This window comes from Colias croceus, chromosome 12 (assembly GCF_905220415.1).
Source record: "Colias croceus chromosome 12, ilColCroc2.1".
NCBI lineage: Eukaryota > Metazoa > Arthropoda > Insecta > Lepidoptera > Pieridae > Colias > Colias croceus.
Window position 1 is genome coordinate 8,013,799 of NC_059548.1, and position 24,580 is coordinate 8,038,378.

At 35.6% G+C, this 24,580-nt stretch overlaps 1 protein-coding gene across 6 annotated transcripts in view; it reads right to left on the reverse strand.

Annotated features, from left to right (window-relative positions):
• LOC123696496 (polyhomeotic-like protein 3) overlaps positions 1-24,580 on the reverse strand; it is a 185,003-nt gene that overhangs the window by 29,292 nt on the left and 131,131 nt on the right. For all 6 annotated transcript variants that reach the window (XM_045642691.1, XM_045642690.1, XM_045642693.1 and 3 more), the window contains 5 exons: positions 13,238-13,376; positions 12,760-12,915; positions 9,132-9,300; positions 5,674-5,863; positions 4,515-4,633 (listed from right to left, as the gene is read on the reverse strand). In XM_045642691.1, coding sequence (XP_045498647.1) covers positions 4,515-4,633; positions 5,674-5,863; positions 9,132-9,300; positions 12,760-12,915; positions 13,238-13,376 — 773 coding nt within the window. The remainder of the gene's footprint in view (positions 1-4,514; positions 4,634-5,673; positions 5,864-9,131; positions 9,301-12,759; positions 12,916-13,237; positions 13,377-24,580) is intronic.

Sequence of the window (24,580 nt, forward strand, 5' to 3'; positions counted from 1 at the left end):
ACGGCCTATCTCAGCTCGTATCTGTACCCACGAGGATTCCCGACGTGGAGGACCAAACACCATCTCTTTTAGACCTTTTACTCACCTCTCATCCAGACGACTACCATGTCTCAGTTGAAGCTCCACTTGGGTCTTCCGATCACTGCCTGGTGCGGTGTACCGTGCCTGTCGTACGCAAATCTCGGTCAAGACCAGCAAGTTTCCGTCGTGTCTGGCATTATAGATCTGCAGATTGGGACAGCATGCGTACCTTCTTTGCGTCCTACCCATGGTGTCAAATTTGCTTTGTGTCCGAGGATGCTGACGCTTGCGCTGACTCTGTCGCTGATGTGGTCACACAGGGTATGGAACTCTATATTCCTTACTCTGTGGTACCCGTTGGCGGCAGGTCTCAGCCCTGGTTTGGGAAGCCCTGTAAAACGGCATCCCGTTTTAAACAGGAATGTTTTCAGGCCTGGGCAGAAGCCATAGCAAAAAAGGACCCTAACGCAAAGGATCTAAAAAAAAGGTTTAATGCTGCCTCCCGACAATACAAGAAGAGCATTCAAAAGGCCAAGGCAGAGTTCATCAAGAGAATTGGCGAGAGATTAGCACGCTACCCTTCAGGTACACGTGCCTTTTGGTCCCTTGCGAAAGCTATCCAGGGGAACTTTTGCAAATCATCCTTCCCATCTTTACGTAGGGATGACGACACCCTGGCCCACACTGCAAACGAGAAAGCCGATACGTTGGCCACACTCTTTGCGTCGAATTCGACTTTGGATGATGAAGGAAAAGCACCACCTACCATCCCATACTGCAGCAGCAAGATGGCTGACGTGAAATTCACGCAACGTGCTGTGCGTAGAGTCCTTCTATCACTTGACATTCATAAGTCGAATGGGCCAGACGGAATCCCTGCAATAGTTCTGAAAACCTGTGCTCCGGAATTGGCTCCAGTTCTTACGCGTTTGTTTCGATGCTCTTACAACTCCACTATAGTCCCAAGCACTTGGAAAACCGCCCTGGTACACCCTATACCCAAGAAAGGTACGCGCTCAGACCCAAAAAACTATAGGCCGATCGCGGTTACCTCCTTGCTCTCAAAAGTGATGGAATCCATCATAAATTCCCAGGTGTTACAGTATCTAGAGGATCACCAGTTGTTAAGTGACCACCAGTACGGTTTCCGTCACAGTCGTTCGGCTGGTGATCTTCTGGTTTATCTGACCCATCGATGGGCATCTGCAATTGAGAGTAAGGGGGAAGCCATGGCAGTTAGTTTAGACGTGGCCAAAGCTTTCGACCGGGTGTGGCACAAGGGGCTCCTCTCCAAATTGCCTTCATACGGACTCCCTGAGAGACTTTGCACATGGATCGCCAGCTTTCTCAAGGCACGAAGCATTAAGGTCGTTGTCGACGGATCATGCTCAGAGCCCCTGCCTGTGAATGCTGGTGTTCCACAGGGCTGCGTGCTGTCGCCTACGCTATTCCTTTTACATATCAATGATATGTTACAAATACGTGACATACATTGTTATGCCGACGATAACACGGGCGACGCCGCATATACCGGTCTTGCAAATCTCTCTCAGGAGCAAGTGGATGAGCATCGAAAAAAACTTGTGTCTAAAATTGAGAAATCCCTTGAAGAAGTCTCAATATGGGGCCAAAACAATCTTGTGCAGTTTAACCCTTCAAAGACACAAGTTTGCGCATTTTCAGCTAAGAAGAAGCCTTTTGCAGTGTCCCCTAAGTTCCAGAATACTCCGCTCAAAGCCATGCCTAGCATCGGAATTCTCGGTGTCGACATTGCGAGTGACGTACAATTTCGCGGTCATTTGGAAGACAAGGCTAAATTAGCCTCAAAGAAACTCGGGGTGCTCGCAAGAGCGAGACAGTACTTCACGCCAGCTCATCGCCTACTACTTTACAAGGCACAAGTTCGGCCACACATGGAGTACTGTTCTCACTTGTGGGCTGGAGCACCCGAGTATCAATTACTTCCATTTGACCGCCTTCAGCGTCGTGCCTGCCGCATTGTCGACCTTCCTGAGCTCACCGATCGGCTCGATCCATTGGCTTTGAGGCGCGATGTTGCGTCTCTATGTGTGTTTTATCGCATTTACAACGGCGAGTGTTCTGAGGAACTGTTTGCATTGATACCACCTGCAGAATTCCATCACCGCACTGCTCGGCACAAACAAAAATATCATCGTCACCATCTCGATGCATGGCGTTCGACAACTGTGCGTTTTGCACGGCATTTCTTGCCTAGAACCACACTCTTGTGGAACAAACTACCACCTTCCGTGTTCCCCAACCAATATGACATGGGAACCTTCAAGAAAAAAGCCTACACCCACCTCAAAAGCCTTCTTCCACCTAAAAACTGGCAATACGTTCCCTAATGTTGTGAACTGTCATGGGCGGCGACCATCACCTACCATCAAGTGGGTCGCCTGCTCCATTGCCGGGGTTGCAATAAAAAAAAAAAAAAACAAAAAAAAAAAAAAAAAAAAAAAGATCCTTGGTGGATTTGTTGATTCTCTCTATATGGGTTTGCGTGAACGCCAAACACAAATCGCGTATACGGTCTGTTAATCGGTTCAATAAACCCCTAGCCCCGCTTTCTTTGCCTATTTAGTGTGCATCCAGCGATTATTTATGAGGAAGAGCAGAAAGGAACAATTAACCAGGTACTCGCAATGAAATACATATCAATTACCTAAATACATTGATTGGCTATTGTAAAATATGAAATTTGAGTTCTTCTGTAATTAGATTATTATGTAAGGTACTTTATAAATCAGCAATTATTTATCCATTAATTAAAAGTGCATTGAAAAGACTATGTAACGGAGGATAGAACGCTACTCTCCGCTGCTCTTCATCAACACAGTTTACGACTAACCACACTGAAGCCAGGATAGTCCTCCATTAAATAAGTTGTTTATCGTCGCCCTGCGATACACGAGGGCTCGATTCAGAAGTGTAAATCAGGTAAAGCCGTGCCCGAGCATTGTGTAAACTTTATAATGGTCAATTTCACGTCACGCCGCAATGTTATGTCAAAAGACATACTTGTTGCAAATCGCACGTGACAAATGCTATGCTGGTTCAAATGTACTTGCGAAAACATGCATTTTCGACAAACAATTTGAAGCTTGAATGTATTTAAATGTGTACTCAGAAATTATGTGCAAGAAATGGTACTACTTGCTGAACAATGTATGAAAAATACCCCAGAGGTACGCAAAGTCAACGGAATCAATTTATCGAGTGCATAGTTGAAATATTTGAGAGACAAATAATTACCGTTATCAATTTAAGTGATAATTTAGACACATAAATGTAAATAGATGCAGAAGATTGTTGCTTAGACAAATCGCTCTAGAGCAAAGCAATTTCAATATCAGTATTACAAAATAGACAATATAAAAGTAACATCAAAGACAATGTAGCGGCCGTGTGCGCCACAAAATGCATTTTATCTTACATTTACGGCTACATTAAGGTAACAGAACGTGCAATCGTAAACTCATAATTTAATGCGCCATACGTGTAATTTGTAAGTGCTCTTAAAGAGTATTTATCTACGGGATGACTCGAATGTTCCGGCATCCGATCGCCAATAAAATAGCTTGAGATCGAAGCGTGGACGCAACGTATAATATCATTAGAAGCATGGACCACAGCGTTTCCTTTACGACCCGTATTCGTTAAACGGGATACGAGAGGATCGAACCATTAATATTTTGTTTTGTAACAGTGGAAGGATCATGATATATTGTTATTGGTTTACTCTGTAATTGCAATCATTTAACGGGGAATTTCAATTTTTACGAATTAAATTTATAGGTATACCAGTATGATTAGATAATTAATATATTGTTTGTTTGTAGGCTATTCTTTATGTTTCAAATTCAACCATTACCTGTATTAATCAGGTTACGTATATATTAATACAAAGTGTATAATTGTAACAAATATACTCTGATTACGATATATCATTATCACTAATTGACTTGAGAGAGTTTTTGTTAGTAATTTCACACGTTTATTTACATTTCGATTTCATTTGACTGACAAAGAGTTTTATCGCAAGTGTTATGGTTTGTTGTTATTTGTATAATATCATTGTGTTGTTTCGTTAGTTTGCTATTGATCGGTAGCTGATGGCTTATTAACGTCTATCCAAACTTCATTTGTAACTGAGTATTCTGGTACTTATTATTTGGAGTTATAATAAGCGTAGTATTAGATTGGTAGTTGCGATGTTTTTCACTATGGAACGCTTATATATCAGATATTTCTCTTCAGTGTAAAATATACGTAATCATGACATTAATATTTTTTGTTTACAACTCGCGGACACTTTTGAATCATGATTTTGTTAAGCTTTATTTTGTTTTTATACTACCCTTACCACGCAGGCCAATTTTGAACCTAGCTAGAAACGCAAAGCATGCAATAAACTTTTCTCATGTCAACGACCTCATAGCACCTTCTTCAATACAAAAACGATCACTTACCGGCGCGTACTCAGCGCAAATGTCGATCGAGCCAACAAAGTCGCACACGTCGTCGACGGACCAAGCGGAAACCCGAGCACGCGCCTCCGCGCACAGGCAGTCGCGGGTTTCACTCCGATCTACATGAATAAATCATACATGAATTAACTTTTTCAATACATTCATGTCAATTGAATAATGCATCGGACGCAGTGATGCGTGTTGATTTTAATTGCCGCTGTGCAGTTACAATTGATTAATTGATAAGGCGCGTTCGTGTGCGGATCATTCTTTTTTATTTAATTTTTTACAGACGCTCTATACAGGTCTAGATGTAACGTGAACAACGTTACTCCGTTTTAAGGTGAAGGTGATGTCACTATGTTCATTGTCACACTGTGATATAATTTTGTTTAGAAACATCGCTCGAGGTACTCTCAAGGTTGTTTCGTCATGAGAAGGCTATAATTCAAGATCGAATTGTTTAATCGTTGTGATCAAATTCAATGTAATATAACTTAAGGTTGTTTTAAACAATAGATATCGACACTATTTTAAGTGAAATTCAACTCAAGAGCTGAAATACTCTCGACTTTATAATATTTAGCAACACACAGAGGGATTAAGCGAATAATACTTTCTTAATGAGTATGAGGTCCATTTAACAGTATTAGTAAACCAAAAAAGAATCAGTACAGAATATATTAAACAATAATTCCATATCTGTACTTAAGCCGATTTCACTTCTAACTGATGAAGAGATATAAACCAAATACTTCCTCGGAATAATTTGTTTTAGAGTTGTGTTGTTTATTTGTCTCTTCCCTAATTCAGTTTTTTTTGTAATTTCACCACAACGGACATAATCTTCACAATCTTTCTCAAATACTTTCATTAAATAATATAAATTAATTTAATCCTGTACGAAGCAATCCCCGTTCTATGGGGCCAGAAATGAGTATCCAAATCGTATTACATACCTACTAGCTTTTCGCCCGCTTTGTCTAAAACCTAATAAATTATACACTTAAACCATCGTCTTGAACTACTCTATCTGTTAAAAAAAAATAGTTGTGTAGTTTTAAAGATCTAAGCAAACATGGTATACAGACATTAGGAGAGATGCAGGATGCGACATTAATTTATACTAGGTATGTATAGTGATCAGTTACCAACTCACCTTCATTCGAGACCCTGTCCCTATCGTCATCACTCCTCGTGCTCGGACTGGCGGAGAGTCGCGCCCTCTTCGCCGCGCTCTCTCCCGCCGCGGAGAGATCGAGCGGAGAGTGTTCCGGCGCCGAGCCGACACCGACGCGTTTCCGACGCGATCGGCCCGTGCGACTCACCCGCGATATCGCCAGTAGTGTCTGTGGAACATGGGACTTATGTAGATAAGGCTATAATATGAGGCTAAATAGATACGTTTCAGTTAGTTTAAGAAAATTAAGTAAAGTTTTTTTTAAGAAAATTATATTAATATTTTCTATGATGTGAAGTGAATGTGTATTCAAAACAATAGCGAAGCCTTAATAAAAGTTTTAAAGATACTAAAAATAGGCTTATTCAAAGATAAAGAAACAATATTATCTAAATACCCTATAAAATACAGTACCTCTTTGTAACATAATGCAAAACAAAACTGTACTTTGTTGTTACACTGCTTATTATATTAATAACGCATACAAAATCAGTTACGGTACTACCCATGTAATTATAACAATATTCCGAGCTATTAAACACGATATTCAGGCTTAAGGCTTTAATTTATCTGTAATATAATGATTGTTATTCTTACATTTGACTGACTAATAAAATTTACAACCGTTGTACTTTTAAAGTATCTGCATTGTGACAGAATACGGAACTTTGTTGCGAAACAGTCAGTTACGATTAGACAGTTGGAACTTGAAAGCTTGAAATTTGCTCGACATAAATAGTCCTTGTAATATTTAAATCAACGTAGATTTGGGATAATTTATAAAACAGTACTTTAATTTATTCTCAGTTATCTGTGTTTAGTACAAACATGAAGAATATTCTTAAGTTGCACTTAATTAATTCAAGATATTACGGTTATTGTGAATGTGTATGAGATAGTTACTTCAAAATTCAACTGTAAAATAATCAATTGTAGGTAATGTAATGTTAAAAAAATCTGCGCCCAAAAGATTTCAACGCATTCCGATTCAAAGCACGACAGTCATATTTTTCGAGTTAATTTATGACTATGTCCGTTCCCCGTCCACAACAATCGCCCGCTATGACATTTAGAAACTCAATTACTGGTAGCTGGTCAGGTTGTGGCAGTGTTAAGCAAACACGAAAGAATGGGCCATTATCTGATTGAGACCACTCGCTCATAAGTGGCCGGCATTCATCATAATAATGCTCGACGTCGTCACGTTAGCCGCCCGCGGGTCAAATTGCAATCTATCTTTTTAATTGCTGTAAGGTAAAAAAGGTGTTCTCATTCTAGATAAAGTTTCGAGGCGCGCGCGCGCGATTCGAGCACGTAGCAGCACGCGCGGGCAATTTTCGTTAGGGTTGCCAACTTATGTCTTCTCGAAAACGTTTATGTCTGAATTAATTGACTCCTTATCAAATGCGATATTTAATGTTGCTTTTGTTGTTCGTATGTAATTTTATTACTTTATTGGTGAAGATTTTATCTCTTTAGGTAAAAGCTCAACTATCTAAATTTTAATTTATTCTCAACTATTTTGTACTTAGGATCATAAAATTTTACATTTTGCAAGATTCCTTGCTTTGTTCAGCTATCTTCGCCAACCCTATCGTCCGCACGAGCCGCAGTCATTAATCTCACGACTTATTTCCGCGCTCCCGTTTCTCTTCACAGGTGAGAATAAATTCTATAAATTTATAGTTTAAGGGCACAAAGAGAAATGTAACAAATCATGTTAATATCGCGCTATCAGATAGCCGCGATACCAAAATTAGAAAGTAAACAGTGCAATTCATGGATCGCGATCTAAATTACACCGAAGCAGCTGAACTTCAACCGAAGTACGTTTATTTTCTTAGAAAGTTGAAATCCAATAAGTGCAAAAATCGCATACTGCAATTCGCGTGCCTCTTACTCGTTTGTTATAACCGGCCAAGCGCGTGTCGATCGTGCACATTAGAGAGATCCGTAGCGTTTCATATTTTATTTCATTGCTTAAAAATGTTTTACGGTGTGAGCAGTGACGCAAGGTCACTTACGGGAATATCATAGAGAGTTTAGTAATACAATTATATTGTGTTGATTAATAAAATGGTTACAATTTCAAGTCGTTATCGTTGTATTGTTCTTGTTGTAAATGACAGAATTGGCATTATTGCTAGCTTTTTTTAAGCTGCAACAGTAGATACTATTATATACTTGGTAGCATAAAAAATTATAATTAATAACATACCCAACTACAATTAATTACCCGTAGCATTAACACATGGCAACCCTAGCAATTCTGCGCAGGCACTAACAACCGCCACACTTCACACTATCTTATCTTCACCACCGAAGGAAGTGTAAAGGTCGGCGAGCTTATCATACATAATTACCTCAATTAATAGCTCAAAGGAAGCACGCTACACTCGCGTTATGATTTCATAGATCCCCGAATTAACATAAATTAACTACGTCTAATAAAGATCTTAGTGATAGTCGCGTGGGCATTATACAAAGAGGTTTTAATCATAGCCGTGAACTATGGAACGGTGAACAGGTACAATTAAACCTGGAAGGTCAGTGCGCACGGAATTTATAATCATTAATGAATTTTAAAGACGCGCTTATGAAATGAGAAATCAGCTGAGCGTAAATTATTTCATAGGGGCACTGGCATTGCTGTTAGCAATGTGCATTACGTTAGAGGAAATTGTAAAACAATGTTTTTATATTTTTAATAATACTCTCAAAAAGGTTTTATTTCGTAATGTTACGCTTTGAACAAGGCTATAATTGAAGCTTGATTATAATGTATTTCGAAATATAAATCGTACAATATAATGTTCTTTAAATAACATTTCAACTTGAGTAAGAGAAGTGAAATTTGATATCGACTGTGCAAAAATAGACAAATTTCTACGTACTGTTCGAATCAAATAGTACAAATGAATATTTTAATGTCGATAAATATTTGCAAATAACTGCAGAAACAGAAATCGAGCTGTCAATTAATTTTGACTTGTCAATTATTGTTTAACTGAATTGCAAAATTCCCTTGCACTGTTTTTGTTATTTGCTATAAATGACATTTAACAATTTATTGCAGGTCGAATAATAATATTCAATTTGTATAAGAAAGTTAATAAATCTTGTGGGAAACAAAAATGCTTTTATTTATAGATAGGTATTATTATCATTTGTAATTTGTATATTTGTGTTTATTACACTGTTTGAGACTTAAAAATTGCATTTTTCGAATTATATAACTCTTATTTTTCTTTTATGAAAACTTTATTTCTACTCCCAAACAACATAAATTACAACACACATTACACCTGTCATCATTGTTTAAATTCAATAAGAATCTATAGAAATATAGTTTTAAAATCATACACTAATTTTCTATTATATTTTTTTTTTAAACTACGCAACATGCAATATACAAACTATTAAAAACATTACAATACCTTAGTAGCGCTCATATCCATCATGACAGGGAAGGCGGGGAGCCTGGGCGGTCCGCCCTGCTGCTGCGCGAGCTTCGCAAACAGGCCGCCTACGGGCGTGTCGCTGACGTCGCTCTGAGGGAGCGGCGCGCGCGGCTCCAGACCGAAGCCGTTCACGCGGTGGAAGTAACTGGAACAAATACGATTATTTAGTATAAAAAATCTATTTATTTAATTCTTCAATACAGTAGTACAAACAGGGAAGCTTACAACTACACACAGAAAAAGAAAGATCATAACTTATTTAGCCGTATGGTAAGGACGATCTTAATCTCGAAGCGAAATGTCGTGAAATAAGGTACATTGATATTGTATAGAAGTAGATAAAGAGCTTATATAACAAAGTTAATATTTATAACGATCATGTCGTATTAATTTCTTTCGTGCGTATTTTGAAGATCCACTAACTAATTTTGTGATGCTTAAACTTCTTCTAATTACTAGTTATTGTAGTAGACGGTTTCTTATACATAATCATCTTACATAATTAGTATAAAATATCATTTAATTTACCCAGTCAAACCTCGAAATGTCGGAAAGTAATCTCATTACTAGTTTTTATAAAAAAAGAACGGTGCATACCTACAGTTTAATTAATTATATATTTGTGAAATATCAAGCGTATTGTTTACTTAGTTCTCGTATTTTTCTTGATCTATAAAAGGCAATTTGCACAAAAACCTGTTGATTTGTTTCCATTAGTACACGATGTTAAATTACTTCATGATCTATTTAAAATAAATGTAGCAACTACTATGAGATTGCTGTTCTGATTCAACATAAAATATTGCCAAAATTTTTAAGAAATCTACCAAATATCTCTACATCATCATTCAGTGTTAAGGATTTATGCAAAAGAGAGTTCAAATACCTCCTTAACTCTTTACTATGACAAGATATCAAAGCAGTGTCATAAATATATAAAACAGTATTATGCAAATTCCTATACACCGTTTAACTTTTAGCTAAAGCGCATCAATTGAGTCACCACATTTTGTTATTTCTTTTGTTAGTATTGTATTATTTACATCAATCCTTCACCTTTTTAAGCAATCAAGATAATCTTAAGCCCAACATTAAAAGATTATGAACAAAATATCAAAACGCAAGTTGCATGATGCATTCAAGGAAAGACTGTGTAACCTTTAACACCGAGCAAATAATATGAAGTGCTTTATCGCAGACAAGTGTATGTTACAATATTATTACAACCTGCGTGTGATTATCTTTATACCTAATGGCTAATATATAACATTTAAACACATAATAGTTATTACATGCATGATTTAATTTACCTCTTCATTTTAATTTTCAAACATGAAATGAAGTTCCTGCGTGTGAAACTTCTAATTCCAACATCAGACAATACATAGCCCCTTACGTATTCTATCGCAGTAATATAAAATACAGTGTAATTTTTTATTTTTAATGTCCCACTCATAATATCACATAGATTTTGCTAATATTGTTTGTTGTGTGTGATTTCGCAAGAATTTATAGCAACTAACTAACGGAAGTCACAAAGACATATCAACCTTAGTAAATATGTACATATCACAAAAACGAAACTTAAATATTATAATGTTCAAAAGAAAGATATAATTTATCCTCATTTAAATACAACATAACCTAAATAAAAGTTCTCAAATCCTTCTCTAACAACATAATGGGAGCACGGTCGAACTAATTCACAGTCATTATTCAAAATACCCGGCATTAGTTCATAATTTATGATTATCACTCACTACTGTTGCGGCTAAACTTTTATGCAATATCCTTGAAAATTGTATAATAACAGAGCTGGACATAATTATAGCGCGAATAAATGGCCGAATTGAGCCTCGGGTCAGGTATTTTTACTAACGTCCAAAGGTTAGATAAGAAAATGTTACAAAATTGTACAGATTATAATATCTCGGCTATTAAAGTATCTGTGGAATTGTATGGGCGGGTAATTATGTGTTTGAAATTTTTAAATTGCTATATGAATGTAAAGAGTGACATGGATACAATAATATCTCTATTATATATAACTTCGTTTCATTGGTATATAATGGCTTACAAAACACGTATTAAAATGCAATTTATTATATTCCTGTTAAAACATGGTTTTATTCAATGAACAACGCAATAAATCACAACAAAGCGGCAAGATTACGCGATTTATACAGTTCCCGATAACACTACTCTATATAAAGACTCAATTAAATTTTAATTTATGCAATTCGAAATAGTTATTTACTTTGGTTATCTCATTAGGTGAAACAATATTTATCACTGAGTGCAGGTGTTTAACTATACACGACATTGAGTATTCGAGCGTTAAACGATAATCGAACAAGCGAAAATAGATCTTTGCTCGACCGCCGATAGGTCGTTATGGCTTGTAGAGTGCGTGCGACCAGAAGAGACACTCGGCCACCAATCGGACGAATCGTAATTAAAATTGACAGAGGTCACTAACCCGACACCGTGAGATGAACAATTCATTAATATAACATAAGTTCGGACATCGGTTCTCACGAATCATGTAAATTTGTCGACTGAACGCGAGCTGTTATCAAATCGATTAATATGCAAATCGATTTGGGCATCACTAGCCGGTCGGTGACCCGCGGGTCGTAAGGTATTGTGATGTGACGTGATGCAAATGCGCTAACACGTGACGCCGATCATAAAATATGCATCTTATACTAATTTGTTTGCGTATTTTTCCATGTTTATTATAGCTTGTTTCATTTTTAAATACCGAGAGTTGCGCTCTTTATACATTTTTATTACATTTTCTTTTGACTAAGATAGAGTGCCGTATGAAGACGCATAAATATTCTAAGTGTGTAATTATATTTGCTGTTTTTAAATGTAAGAAGCAGCTGATAGGAATCTGTAGTGTTTTACGACGAGATATATTAAACACATTACAATTTAATACCATTACGCATACTGGTGTGAAATTCTAATTTTATCTGCATTTTATCACATACATTTGTCATAACAAATTACATTGAAAGGTTATATTATGAACGTTCACAGCATTAGCACGGAATAAAGTTTTTAAAGGCCATTCACAGAGGACGATAAGGTTGTCAATGTTACAAAAAGAACTGTCTCTTGAGGCCTCGATATTCTAATCATTAAATGGTTAGTTAAGTGCTGAAATATTGTACATTGGTTTCTTGATAACACATAATATAAATTTACATATTCAAGTGCTACTGTATTTTCGCACCTATAATTAATAATATACTCGACCGATTGTAAAACTTTTTTAACCATTACAATTCTACATCTTTACCGAGCTATATCAGCCAGTTTTAATTATTTTGCAACCCGAATCAACGCTTTTTTCTTAATTGGGTAAATCTTGCATAAATACTCATGGCCCGGGGAATGAGCTGTGAGTTACGTTGGATTCTTACCGGCTAAAATCCCACTGTTTTCCGTCGCACTGCTTTGGGCGAACTCTACCGCGTGTCCCGCTCAGCAGTTCCCCATTTCGGGCCACCATATCACCCCTTATAAAGGTTGGTACCGGTCAGCAAATGTCTGTTACATCAACCATTGCAAATCCACTAAGCTAGTAACTCACTCATTCGCCGGGTGCGTGTTGTACCGCGCCGCCAGCGAGCGCATGATGTCCGAGTAGTTGCGCGGCGGGTGCGCGGGCGCGGGCGGCGCGTGCGGGCTGCCGCGCTCCGGCGGCGTGCCGGGGTACGACGACGTCGACGGTGTCACGCTGCGAGATCTGATGGAAATACACACACATTTGAATATAGAGGTTGGTTTAAGAAAGTTCAATATTGGACAAAAGGTGGTAGATACAACGATTTAAGGTGGCATAATAGAAGGCTTGATTAAGAGCTGAAAAAGAAAATTTAGAGAAAACTTTTTAGATAGAGATACGTTTGCTGTAAAACTCAAGGCAGTATCAGTTAGTATTTTTTATATTAACTCGATTTAAATGAGGTTTTAACTGTTATCAATTATTATGGAAGTGCTAACACTTCCAGAATAAGAAATGCAAAGGCACGATATTTTTACTCTTATTAAAATAAAATCCACATTACCTGGATGCGTTAGATTCATGTGGACTGAGTCTCTCACTCTTGACGGTGTGTGCTTGTGGCGTAGGCGCCGGCGCGTGCGTTTGCGCCGGCGACGCCGCATCGCGCGCGCAACGTCGAGTTGCGCCCCCGCCGCCTTCACCTGATGACAAAATATACATTTATTATTATCATGATCTCATATTTGTTGGCACTACGGGTCATATGCCTTCTGAGAGAAGTAATGGCCACGCTGGCCAAATGTAAAAAAAATAGGTGGATGTACCCAATCACGATTGAAGCACTGAAAGGATCTGGATAATCGTAGTCTCAAGTCCGAAATAAGATCGACGTTCACCCATTTGATAGCCAGGTGAGACGTATTTTTTACCGATATTTATGAACAAATATGCCTACGATAACTTGCCTATCAAAAACTGCTCTAGTCAGTTACGAAAAGTGCACTTTTCACACATACGCGATAAAAGTACTAACGAAAAGTTAATAAATATTGCTGAAGATTGCGCAATACGATCTTCATACATGACTAGACACATTTTCAACAATTTTCGAACAAGCACATCAGTCCGACAGCAATCCGCGCGTTGCCCTTAACATTGACACTCGATAGCATCGGGTGAACTCTCGCAAAAATGTCACATCACAATTACGTCGTCCCAGTATGGCGCACTGACTCACAACTGGTTATAGCATCCCGACTGACTGTGCTGTGCACACATCAACATCGTTCATGCGAACTGTAGTATCCGAGAAAATATAAAGTTGGTAAATCTATACGCAATTGTGATCTGTTTTTTCTATGTATTTTCCTAATGAGAAGTAATATGACAATTTTTATAGAACTCTCAATACGACGAAGTCATAAATCTATCCTTTGTTTTCTGTTAGGAATATAACATGAACTTTTATTTTAGTATTTTTTCTAATCAATAAACAACTTGAGTTTCAGTATGAATCACAGTTATTTAACTATTTGAATTTATAATATGAAATGCAAACTTAACATACGTAAATGTTTCTAGGTTAAATCACTTCCACTTTGCGATTAATAATTCTTCAGTCAAAGGTTTATTTGAGTAAAAGCTTACCTCATGTAAATATTTCACTTATCTTTGTAATGTTGTCAGATAAGGAATTAAATTAAAAGCGACTATGCCGAAAATGATGTCGTTATAATTTCGTAAATTGCTATTAAAATAGATAGTAGTGAAATAACGATGTCTGTTTGCAATAAAACAAGATTGTATGAGAGCTTTACATTCTGCAAGTACAATTTATTTATTGTAATTTGTAACGCAACATTATTTTGTAATTAATGCATTAACCATATTATTCTATATCAGTATATTACTTTTGACCGACAATAGTTTGTGAAGTTATACACCCTGTACTGATAAAATACAGTTAAAATTTATCTGGAGGGCACCATTTATGAGACAATTAACTTCACCTTAAGTATACCTTAAAGTAATAAAAAACAAAATATTGTCCTAGAATTTCTCTTTGACTGAAAACCATAGATATGGTACACATACTTAATCTTGAACCGATGCCTATCAACGTTTTGGGCTATCTGTTGCATTCTTCAGCCATGTCAGGTCAAGAATGTAGCATGCACGAAATTTCACATTTAAGAATTCCACATTCCCGTCGGTTAAACATGACCGAGGTATCTTAACCTCCGCTGCAAGACATTACAGGGAAATTACGTTTGCTACACAAAAAGTTGCACTATGCTGACCCGCCAAGCAGCCGCTCGAGATACGAATCTCGCGGCGCTTTTGAAGGCGAAATTAACCCGCTAGCTTTCCACCAATCTGAACCATCTTGGCACATGACGAGTGCGCCGGTGTCAACTGCATACTGAATTAAGAAAGACTTTCGGTAATGGTTTTGGGTAACAATTATACAATACAATGTTGTCGCTCGTTAACGTCCTTTGAAGTTTTGTAAATGGTTAAACAAATGCGCCTTGCATCAGCTATGTTTTATCGTAAATCGTAAAAAAAATATTAAATTAAATATATACTTTTTATATACATGAAAATAAACGTTTATCATTTTAAGTTATAGTTGTTATCTATTTAAAGGGCCCTTTATAGTTTATACTATAACCTTCATGGTGAGCACAATCGTTGATGTGTAAAAGTGTCCATTCCGACAAGCTCGTTAAAGCTCCACGAGACTGTCATAGTAACTATGATACATTGTGTGAATAAACTCGAGTATTGCCAACGAGCCAGATAAAACATAGCCTTAATTGACCTTGCACCTATTTAATAATGCATTACATGACATAACACTTTTAATGTCCATTAAAAGGTGGAGTTCATAACGTCATAATTTATGGTGAAAGTTGCCTTTTATTATCCCAAGGAAACTGTTTTTTTATTATTATTTCCATGTTTTTTTCTTATTTGTAACGGTATTAATATATACAAATCGAGGAAACCAGATAAGATACCTTTATAATTGATACAAAAATGTCAACATAAACTTTCGATAATATTATCGGGAAGTAATTTAAATGTTGTTAATAAAGTCCGTTCATTATATTAAATTTATATTTATCCTTAACGATATCGTTTCAAATTTATTTGTATCCTTTGTTATATATAACGACGATGACTCTATTTATATGGCAACAGTTAGATTTTCCATAATAAAGCCCACGGTCGACTCATAATCAGATGGGTTATGAGAGAATTCAAATTGACGCGTTTTGTTACTATTATATTTATTCTCGATGTAATAATCATGTCAAATGGGACCATTGTATTCGTTTTCACGTTGGTGTAAATGGGTTTATCTGTGAGAGATCAATGTATTAACATCTATATTAGGTTATTCAGGCACAAAAGGAATATATTGTGAATCGCTTCGGGTTGGCGGACCACATGCGTTGTTTGGCGTTGAACAAAATTTACTAGTTTAGAATTTAGACGGACGAGCAGTTTTGTGAATAGAAAATAAATTCATAGAATTTGACTCAAAGGATTAAAAACAGTAAATCTCTGAATCAGTTCAAAAATATTGATTTAAATCGTAATATTTAAAAGTCAATCGCGATAAACATGAGCACAGATAAAGTTATTACCAGGTAGCCGCACGGAGCCCGCATTTGACTCAATCATAAAATAAATCAACGTACAGCCTATAGGCATTAGAAACTCGAATAACGAATGGTGGTTTTGAAATATCGACAGTCGAATCGATGGTTTTGAATCGAATCAAGTGGTAATTATTGGGCGGACGTGGTCGAAAATTGTCAAGGTGAACGATGAACGATGTCTTCCGGCAGCTAGGAAGGCTCGACGCTTGCGCTGGCTGAGAGGAAACGGCGACCGTTAGTTGGACTCTCCATACGATATATTTTATGTAACGGACGCTTTTTAATGTCAATATACGATTTGTTAATTGCAATCAAACATAATGGTTGGCCTTTGGAGTCGTAGAAGCTGATGAAGCAGAAGTAAAGTCTTAAAAAAATTTCTTTGAATATCATTTAAGTACCTGTTTAGTCAATAATTGAATTATAGGTAGTCCGGTGATGTGGTTTTAACTTTTATTAATGAATAATGAGTTATTTAACTAATATACGTTATAACATTATTGTTTTAAACTTTTAATTAAAATTAAAATCCATCTCTTAAAATGTAAATCGCTAATTTCTTATTTAAATAGGAACAAAAATAATTCAAAAGTTCTTCAGTTAGAAACTAAATATAAGTAGTTATATCTATCTACGCAGTCTTTACACTTCAAGCGTATAAATATATGTATTTGAACAATCATTTTAATATGGTAATTATCATGAATGGCCGAGGTAGTTATATAGTTAACAACGCGTAAACAATATGCATACAACAGGAACTTCGTTAACCTAAAGTAATGTAAATTACTGTTATGTGTACGCCACATTGTTGCGACCGCGTGTGCCTTGCGACTCTTGAGATGTTGTATGGTGCAAGTTATAAGCGATAGCGATCAGTTTAAAAATCTGGTACTTAGATACATATTCCTATTCTAGTTCTATTTCATTCCATGTAGCGGATTTCGAGATTAATAAAAATATTTTTAAATACTGATAAAAAATGTTGATTGTAAACACTATATACAGAGCCAAATAGCATATTGTGACTGAGAATATAAAAACCATATACTTTCCCAATTTCCCAACCTCCATTATCATCAAATTTCAACAGCTCTCTAAACCCATTAAACTCTCTGTCAACTTTAATAAATATTTAGCAACCACCGCAGTTCGCGCCACAGGCCGGGTCACAGCTCACACGCGCGGGTCACCGTCGTCAAACAATGTACCGTACGTCGCGACCCCAAATGGCAGCACGTCGCACACCGTCACCAAACCGATATGACTCCACATATTATATGCATAACCAATACGTGATTGCCGTGTCAAGTGATCGGTAGATTAACACTAAAATACCTATAAAGCTTGTAACTTGATACGAACTTACCTTTTATGGTCCTCAAATAGTTACGATATATTGTGATACGTTGACCCAAAATATTTAATTTATATTTATGGCGATTATCTCGTGAATTCTCGAGATTTCGTCGGATATTGTATCACATAAACTGATTGATTTGATTTTGAAAGTAGAACTATACGAACAAAATGAATTATTACTTTTACAAAGTATATTTATTTATTGCTTGTTTCTATATGGATTCATAGATTTGAAACAACAAAAAAATTTAGTAATTGCGCGTATAACACAATTGATCTCTCATTTTGAAGATATCTAATCTACATGCACCACATTGCATATATACTAAAATCTCAAACTAGCGAACCAAACAGACAATATCTAAAACAAAAGCACACCACGCGAGCCTAGTGCCAATCCCCCACTCGAGGTCCACAATGAGTTGACACAGGACAATGCGTGTTGACAGTTGACATGTCTAGGCCTAACAACTCGCCACACAAGGAAACGCGAACAGGTTTTATGCCGGAAAAGAGCGTGCCGTGATTAGTTGTAAAGTTCATCAAACTATATAAGTATGATGTATAGGTGTCGCTTATCTGATCTGTCTATGATTTTATGCTACATTCCTTCATGTAATTAGTATTGTGATATAGTATTAAACTTTTGCAAACATCAATTGTTATAAAAACATCTGATTGAACTTGCGATTCATCGATTAATTGAATCGATTGATGTATTTTTGTTATCTACAATTGAAACCGAGTAGTTCACAAATTTATATTATCACTTCAGAAATAAAGTTAAATACATAATAAAAATAACGCACCAATGCATTCTAACCAAAGAGCCAAATTTACATGCTCCTTCCTTCCTCTGATTTAGATTAAAAAGAAGATGTTCATATTTTATACAAAATATATCTGCATTATCATATTACACTGTTAATAATGTAAGATTGCATGCTCATCCGATACGTATTTAGTCCAAAAACAAAATCAACGTTCAATTCACATGCATAATATTTCAATAGCCGTCGACGAAGAAACAAGTCTATTAGCAAACACGACAGTAACGTCCACTCTGCCACTTGAGGCCTAATAGAAAAATCAACAAAAAACCATGTTTACGTACACCGGCCACGCGAGCGGCGTGGGCGAACCTTCCACCTGACCTCCCAAGACTAGATCGGGACTTCGCCGAACAGGTGTGAACATTTAACAAACATTTTCATGAATTTATGTAAATATATTTGGGGCAGGAAGTGTGGCTGGAGGTGGTTGTTCTCCAATTATTTTTTGTTCATTTTGTGCACAACAGGACTTATCTAGAAACATGTATCCTATCAGAACAAATTGAAATCCTAATAATAGTCATAAGTCCAGCTGGGTTAAAGTAAATTCATCTCAAACGCAGATAGAAACATCACACAAGCACACTAGGATAATAAAACCTCTATTACAAGAACAGAAGTAGTGATAACGTATTTCAAACGAGGAAATATAAAACTTCGAGCAAAGGAATCGAGAAGAGGAATCATTCACTTGTTAATATTCCTAAAACGGTTGCTTTACCTCGTAAATATGTGAATATTTACGATGTTCCAATCTAAAAGAAATTAGTAAATTACATTATGTAGGAGTGCCCCATTATTTGTTCAGATCAAACGCAAATCAGGTTTGTGATTTTTTTCAAAACATTAAATCCGAGAAGCGTGTTCGATTACTATTCACGCAGTGCACACCGAATCCCACCTGTCTGTGTTTACCCGGGACCGGCCGAGAGCAAACACCGTCATGTTTATGTTTGCCTAGTACCCAACCACCTGCGTCGACCTAACGACGGTCGATCGAGGCAGATGGAAGGTCACAAGTGCTGTTAAAAATCATGCGTGCCTGGTACCTTGTCGTGATTTAAATATGAATTTTCTTTTCTTTCATACGTAAAGTACCTAACTGCAATAACTTAATCGAAGTCTAAATTACTTATGTCATTTATTTTCCTGTAATTATAATATATCCTGTTAGGTAACCAATTATCTTATCATATTAAATGCAATGCTTTGCAATTATATTTTTTATGAATAACTGTATCCATGCAATTTATTATCGCAAAGCACAACATAAGTACGAGCACGTCTTTTAATATGTATATGACGCCATTAAAATGAGAATACATTCAAGCTTCACATAACAGATATTCAATACACAAAAATTGGTTATGACACGCGCCTTATTAGGGGCAATATTTGTCCCCTAAACCGGCCCGAGTTGATTGTCATCGGCAGAACGAGAGGTCGACAAGAGGTCACCTCAACCAAAACCAATATTTGTCCATCGCATACGATGTTTTGTTCATATCCATACGGGTTCCGTACTTTACGACTTGTTAACAGTTAAACGTTTTAAGCAGCTGTTTTGTTTATTTAGTCAATGTTTGTACACATCTATGTTATGTATTTTTGTGGCACTAATTATGTAACTTTTGTCTTGAGTATGTATCGATTGTTTTGGTGTAGCGATGAATGATATTTGTTTTCAAACTTGAAAAGAGTGGGTTGTTTGAATACAGTTAAACTTCCACCATATTTACACCATAAGCAAAAGCTTTCAGTTTATTAACATATTATAGTGATGTGACTTAAATTATTCCTCATATAATAGTTTTATAGCCGAATTATTTACATTGATCTCTAAACCTGTTGATATAATCAAATTTTTGATACATAAACACTCCAAAGCCTAACATAATCAAACATCGATCGAACTAAACCGCAAAGGCACTCAAGACTCACAGCAGTACATAGATAATCTGAACCGCAGCAGGTTGCAGTCAGGGAAAAAAAGGCACGATTAAAATTCTAGTGCGGTAGATAGTTTTCTAAACGAGAGGTCGGACTGAATCCGCAATTAACCCGCCCTGCCACTGTACAATGTTGACTCGACCCGCCTCTAACGTTACTAAGCTCGTAATTTCAAATTAAACTTATGCCATGCCAAAACTTAAACTATAGTTTAAACTGTTTTCGTAATTTGTTACTATTATTATTATTTAAAACCCAACGCAACAGTTTAAGCAGTATGTACATCGAAGACGAATTAATCCGCGGAACACAGTTTAATCGAGATATCTCACGGGATATTATGATTATTAAGTTCACGCAGTTTGGATAAAACGACAGAATATTTAAAATAATACCTTAATCGCTTTATTTTCGTGTACAATGCTTTTTTATACTACCGGGATATGTCGAGCGTGTGATAGTCTAGTTAGCAGCTGGCGACACCCTACAACTAAAAATATCTTTATGAAAACATATAAGCGCTTATTGAACACAGCATAACAAGAAATTTCCCAGAGTGTTCACAATTATATTAAACGCAAATTTTGTATATCATATCATTGTTACAAAAGTATAATCATCAACAAAACGGTATGATTAGTTGCATGAAAAACATAGGATTAGAATCTTGAATCTTTTATGGAGTTTCTTGCCGGTTCTTCTCCATAGATACTGCTTTCCGAATCGGTGGTAAATGTTAAAAATACTTATGTAATGACGATTTGAAAGTGCTACTAAATAGTAGTCTAATTGAACAAATGAATGTTTGAGTTTGATTTTGCAATATCGTCTTTGATATAATATATATTCAATAGAGATACATATATTAAATATAGATTCAATTAGATTATATTATAATGTTAATTATTTTAAAATAGAAATAAAACTTATGAACTAGTATCATGCACTGAATAAAAACAATTACTACATTTAGCGATACAATTATTATTTCTTTTACTTTTAAGTGTGTAAATTTAAGAACAGAAAACCAATGCCACAATGGCATTATTAATTGTTCAATTATTATTGGCTATAATAAACACTTATTCAGTCATAAATTTACTGTTATAATTTCTAATTTCAAAACTTGTGTCCGTTGTTGTAAAAGCATTTAATTCAATAAACGTAAAAGATTAATGATAGTCTGACATTATTGAGTTATTACAAAACAATGTAGTTTTTGCAATTATTGATATATAGCATTATGTATACAGTTTATTGTCTTTTCATTCCATAACGAGTTTTTTGTTTGTTAAAGAACGAACCCAGTGTTTTACAAATTTAACTTTTACTAGGACTAGGACTTTATCATAAAATTTATATTTAAGCGAAATTAATTTAATAAAGATTCACAACTTACATAAAAATAAAGAGATAAAAATAATTTTCGAACAAAATCTTTTATCGTCCCTCCATACGAGTTCGATAAGCGAAGCAGCTCATCGGAACGCATTTAAATGTCAGAGGTGACAAGCCTTCGGTCGGTGAATCAACATTAGCATGCGCGACCCGCGTCCCACGACCTCTCTCACCCTCTAACCTTCACCCAGACCTCAACCTTGACTGCATCGAGATAAAACGAATAATTTACGAATTTTAATGCGCTCCAACGGAAAAATGTTGACGATTTATGCAAATTTTTCGTTTCGCCGACCGGTTCTGATAGGTTTAGAACCCTGAACCCACGCGTGTGTTTGTTTATTTGCTATGGAAATGTATTTGAGGTTTTACTTCGGTCGATCGAGTCGCTCGAGATGCGTAAATATGTATATTGTGCTAATTTTTAATAAGACACGGACTCGGCTACAATGGAATATGGAAATGCCAATATTAAAATCTTTTGTTCTGTGCAAATGAATCTTAGTTGACCGTGAATATATCGCACGTGATCAAGAATGTAGAACCGACATGTAGAATCGCAGAACCGACTTATAAAACAGGAGACGCTTTTAATGAGTATGCAACTCATTAAAAAAAACGTATGGTAATTTGCATTAAAACATATTGAAATAGAGAAATAAAATAGCATAGCACACATTTTTATTCATCTATTTTTATAATTTTATTTTTTTCAGTTGATACATTTTACATTTTGATTGAATATGAATTAAGAAACCAGTTTTCATTTTTACCTTATTGATTGCAAGTTTTGCGAATAATAAGGTCATTGACTCGTTTACACTAAAAGAAAAGTTGAAATTTCAAGCATAATTCAAAATAGACGACAAAAATATTTATGATTGAAAGAGACACATCTTAGACTGGGATTTCGAAATTCCATTGACATCTCAAACAGTTGTTATATGTATGAATACAATTATATTATTTATTCTCTATAGAAATAAATATGCAGTACACAACCCTCATTGTAAGGAAGACGCACTTCGACACTAAACCTATTTACCCCATCTTACAATCGTGACCGTTCCCCATTGTGTCGATTTCCTGCCCTTTCAAAAAACCTTCAACTACAGGTCAGGTTTACCTGCATTTTTTTTATTGGTCAGGTAAATAGGCGAATGGCCTTTCCAAGAATTGCCGGGGGCTTTTAATTTTTTTGCAAACATCCCTTACACGCTCATAGAACGTTCTAGCATTGTATTCTATTGGAAATAGAGTTCAAATTATTTCAATTATCGCTAATACAGATGTAAAAATGCGATTGTTTTGAATCTTTCTGTGTTCTGTGTGCTGCGTTACGTGCGCGAGGGTGTAACCGGGGAAATCAGACACTAAGGGTGGCGTTTTTTGTTTGTAAGTGCACATTGTAAACGCAAAAAGAGGATGTACTTAGACATTTTGCGTGCTCATCGGGCTGTAAATATTTGGAGAATGAAAAATCAATGTTAAATAGAGGTTTTACCGCTAAAATGCCACGGGAAGTGTTAGGCTCATATTATAAAGGAACAGGGAAAAGCGAAAAGACAAATGTAATTAGTTGATAATATAACTTATGCATATGACTTCAAATTAAAACGTTTTAGAAAAGAATTTGAATAATTTTAATATTTATATGCTTCCTGAATAGAACTAACTAAGTGCAAAATTAATACATACAATTTTGTTAAAATTAAAAACTGTTTATAGCTTTTTAAATAATTATTATTTCGTATTACAATGACTTTCTATTGAGATATCTTCACTGGTAACCGATCATCAATAATTTGTTTTCCATTAGCGTATGTCATAATTATGTTATATCATTCTGTAGCATTTAAAGTATTTAAACTATGTCAAATTCCATGTGAGTAATTGAGATATTAGCCATCGTCTATATACCTATTATTATCTACTGCAAAAATATAATCGTGGAATCAACTTTTTTGAGGAGGCAACTATGTGAGGTTGCCAAGTGAAAGCTCTGAAAATGATTCAATAATTAACTGTGCAAATAGTAAAGACAGTTTTCAGTTTTAATTTTGAATTCTTATTATATGATTTATATAGCAAAATTTAAGTTTATTTCCAATGTCTTCCGCGACAATCCGTTATCCTTTAATGTATAAATTCATGTAAATTAAAATTATGAATCAAAAATCTATTTTTCAATGGTTGCTGTTCTTGTTTTTGCCTAAAAAAACTACACATTATTTTACCAAGTTTAGTGAACAGCGTAATAAATTTGAACTTTCGTGTAAATAAATTTATGTATAGGATGTCCGTTTCCTTACTATATATACGCAGAATGGCTCAAGTACAACATACTTTAATTTAAAGTGTAACAATGTTTTAAATAGGAAGTGAGAACGAATAAAATTATTTTTCTTATCAACATTGTAATTGTATTTAATATTTGAAAGTAACAAAAGTTTATTGTATTATTTTCGTACAAACCTAGAATTAATTTTCTAGTCTGATTACATATTTCTTTAAAGTGATAATTAACAAAAAAATCGTGAATTAAAAAGTTTCTCAACATTTAAAATCTTAACTTAAAAGTGAGCTTTTAAAGCATCGTTTACATTTCTAAAACTCTTGTTCAATTCGTCAGATAATTCTTCGAACAAATAATCAAAACCATGTTCAACGTTAAGCTTACCCAAGCTTTCC